This window comes from Fopius arisanus, unplaced genomic scaffold (genome assembly GCF_000806365.1).
Source record: "Fopius arisanus strain USDA-PBARC FA_bdor unplaced genomic scaffold, ASM80636v1 scaffold00061, whole genome shotgun sequence".
NCBI lineage: Eukaryota > Metazoa > Arthropoda > Insecta > Hymenoptera > Braconidae > Fopius > Fopius arisanus.
In genome coordinates, this window is record NW_011887800.1 from 254016 (window position 1) to 255312 (window position 1297).

The 1297-nt window shown below is 39.6% G+C and overlaps 1 protein-coding gene across 1 annotated transcript in view; it reads left to right on the top strand.

Moving 5' to 3' along the window:
- LOC105268788 (uncharacterized) overlaps nucleotides 1-1297 on the top strand; it is a gene marked incomplete in the record, with an annotated part of 5602 nt that overhangs the window by 3142 nt on the left and 1163 nt on the right. The window contains 3 exon segments of the mRNA XM_011308615.1: nucleotides 70-177; nucleotides 260-469; nucleotides 784-1292. Coding sequence (XP_011306917.1) covers nucleotides 70-177; nucleotides 260-469; nucleotides 784-1292 — 827 coding nt within the window.

Genomic DNA, 1297 nt, shown 5'->3' on the forward strand with positions numbered 1-1297 from the left:
TTGCAACTGGCAATTAATGAATTTTCGATAGTATTTCAAACTTTGAACTGTCAATTTTGAATTATTTAGATTGTGGTGGTGCTGCTATTGTCTGTTATCCCTTGGCCTGGACCCTCGGTATTTAAGATATCATGCCCCCGGGATCGTGCTTCAATGGTCAGACGGATCGTACAAAAGGTAATTAGATCAATGAAGTTAATTGTTTTTAATCGTTATAATTTTTTGTCGTGTTTTATTTGCGGTTCGCCGGACTTTTTAGAGATGGATACCGATACTGAAGAAGTACCAGGTGGAATTACCTCTGGAGTGTCCCTTTCACGAGAGTCGGGATATATTTTATCCCCAACAGGCTGCCAAGTATCAGCACAGAACGTCTCAATGGACTTGTGGATTATGTGGAAAATCTTTTTACTCCGAGAAACATTTGGAGGCGCATTTCGATAGCAGGCATAAGAGTAATGTTAATACGGTGAGTTTTACTGCATATTTTTCCATAAATTTCTCTTAACTCTCAAGTATGTTCTGCATTATTCTTCGTATCATTTTAAATTATCGGGTTTTCAGTTTTCTAACAAATTGTTGACTTCCAAAATGTCATGATCATGATCATGATCTTGCAGTAATTTGCCGGCATTTTTTTTACACTTTTCAAACATTTAAACTTTGGAAAAACCACTATAAAATTATTAATTATAAAATTATTTCAACTAAAAATGGGATACTGATAATAATAACTGTAAAATAATATTTACCTGTGGGATATCCGCTTTTCGTCTGATTCAGGCAGAAGATGCTGTGTGTTTAGCAAATTACTGTGACATAATGCGATGCGACGTACTAGGACCATCAGAACTGGAGAATTCCTTAGTCGATCCTACTGGTGCCCTAAACACAGACATTCAAGTATGGCGTGAAAATACTGAGAGAAGTTCGACAGTGGTACCCTGTGAGTGTCGTGACTTGACTCGAATGTATGGTAAAGTCAGTGACAAAGCGGAAGTGATACCAGCGGATTCACGTCACCAGAGCCATCAGAAACACTGTCGACGAGAGGATAGTGTCTCTTCCTCGGCGTCGAGGACTGAAGAATATCACAGAGATTTAGCTGGACCAGACAACAAGAGCAGTGCCTGTGAAAATAGCGAGGATGAAGACGATGATCCAAGCAATCTTGTGGAAGCCGCATTGCCAGCTGGAGACAGGAAGGAGAGGAAGAGGCAGTCGGAGATTAGAAGATTGAAGTCCCATTGCAAACCTGAAGAGCTTGCTAAACTTAAAATTCAATGCGAAGTGAGTT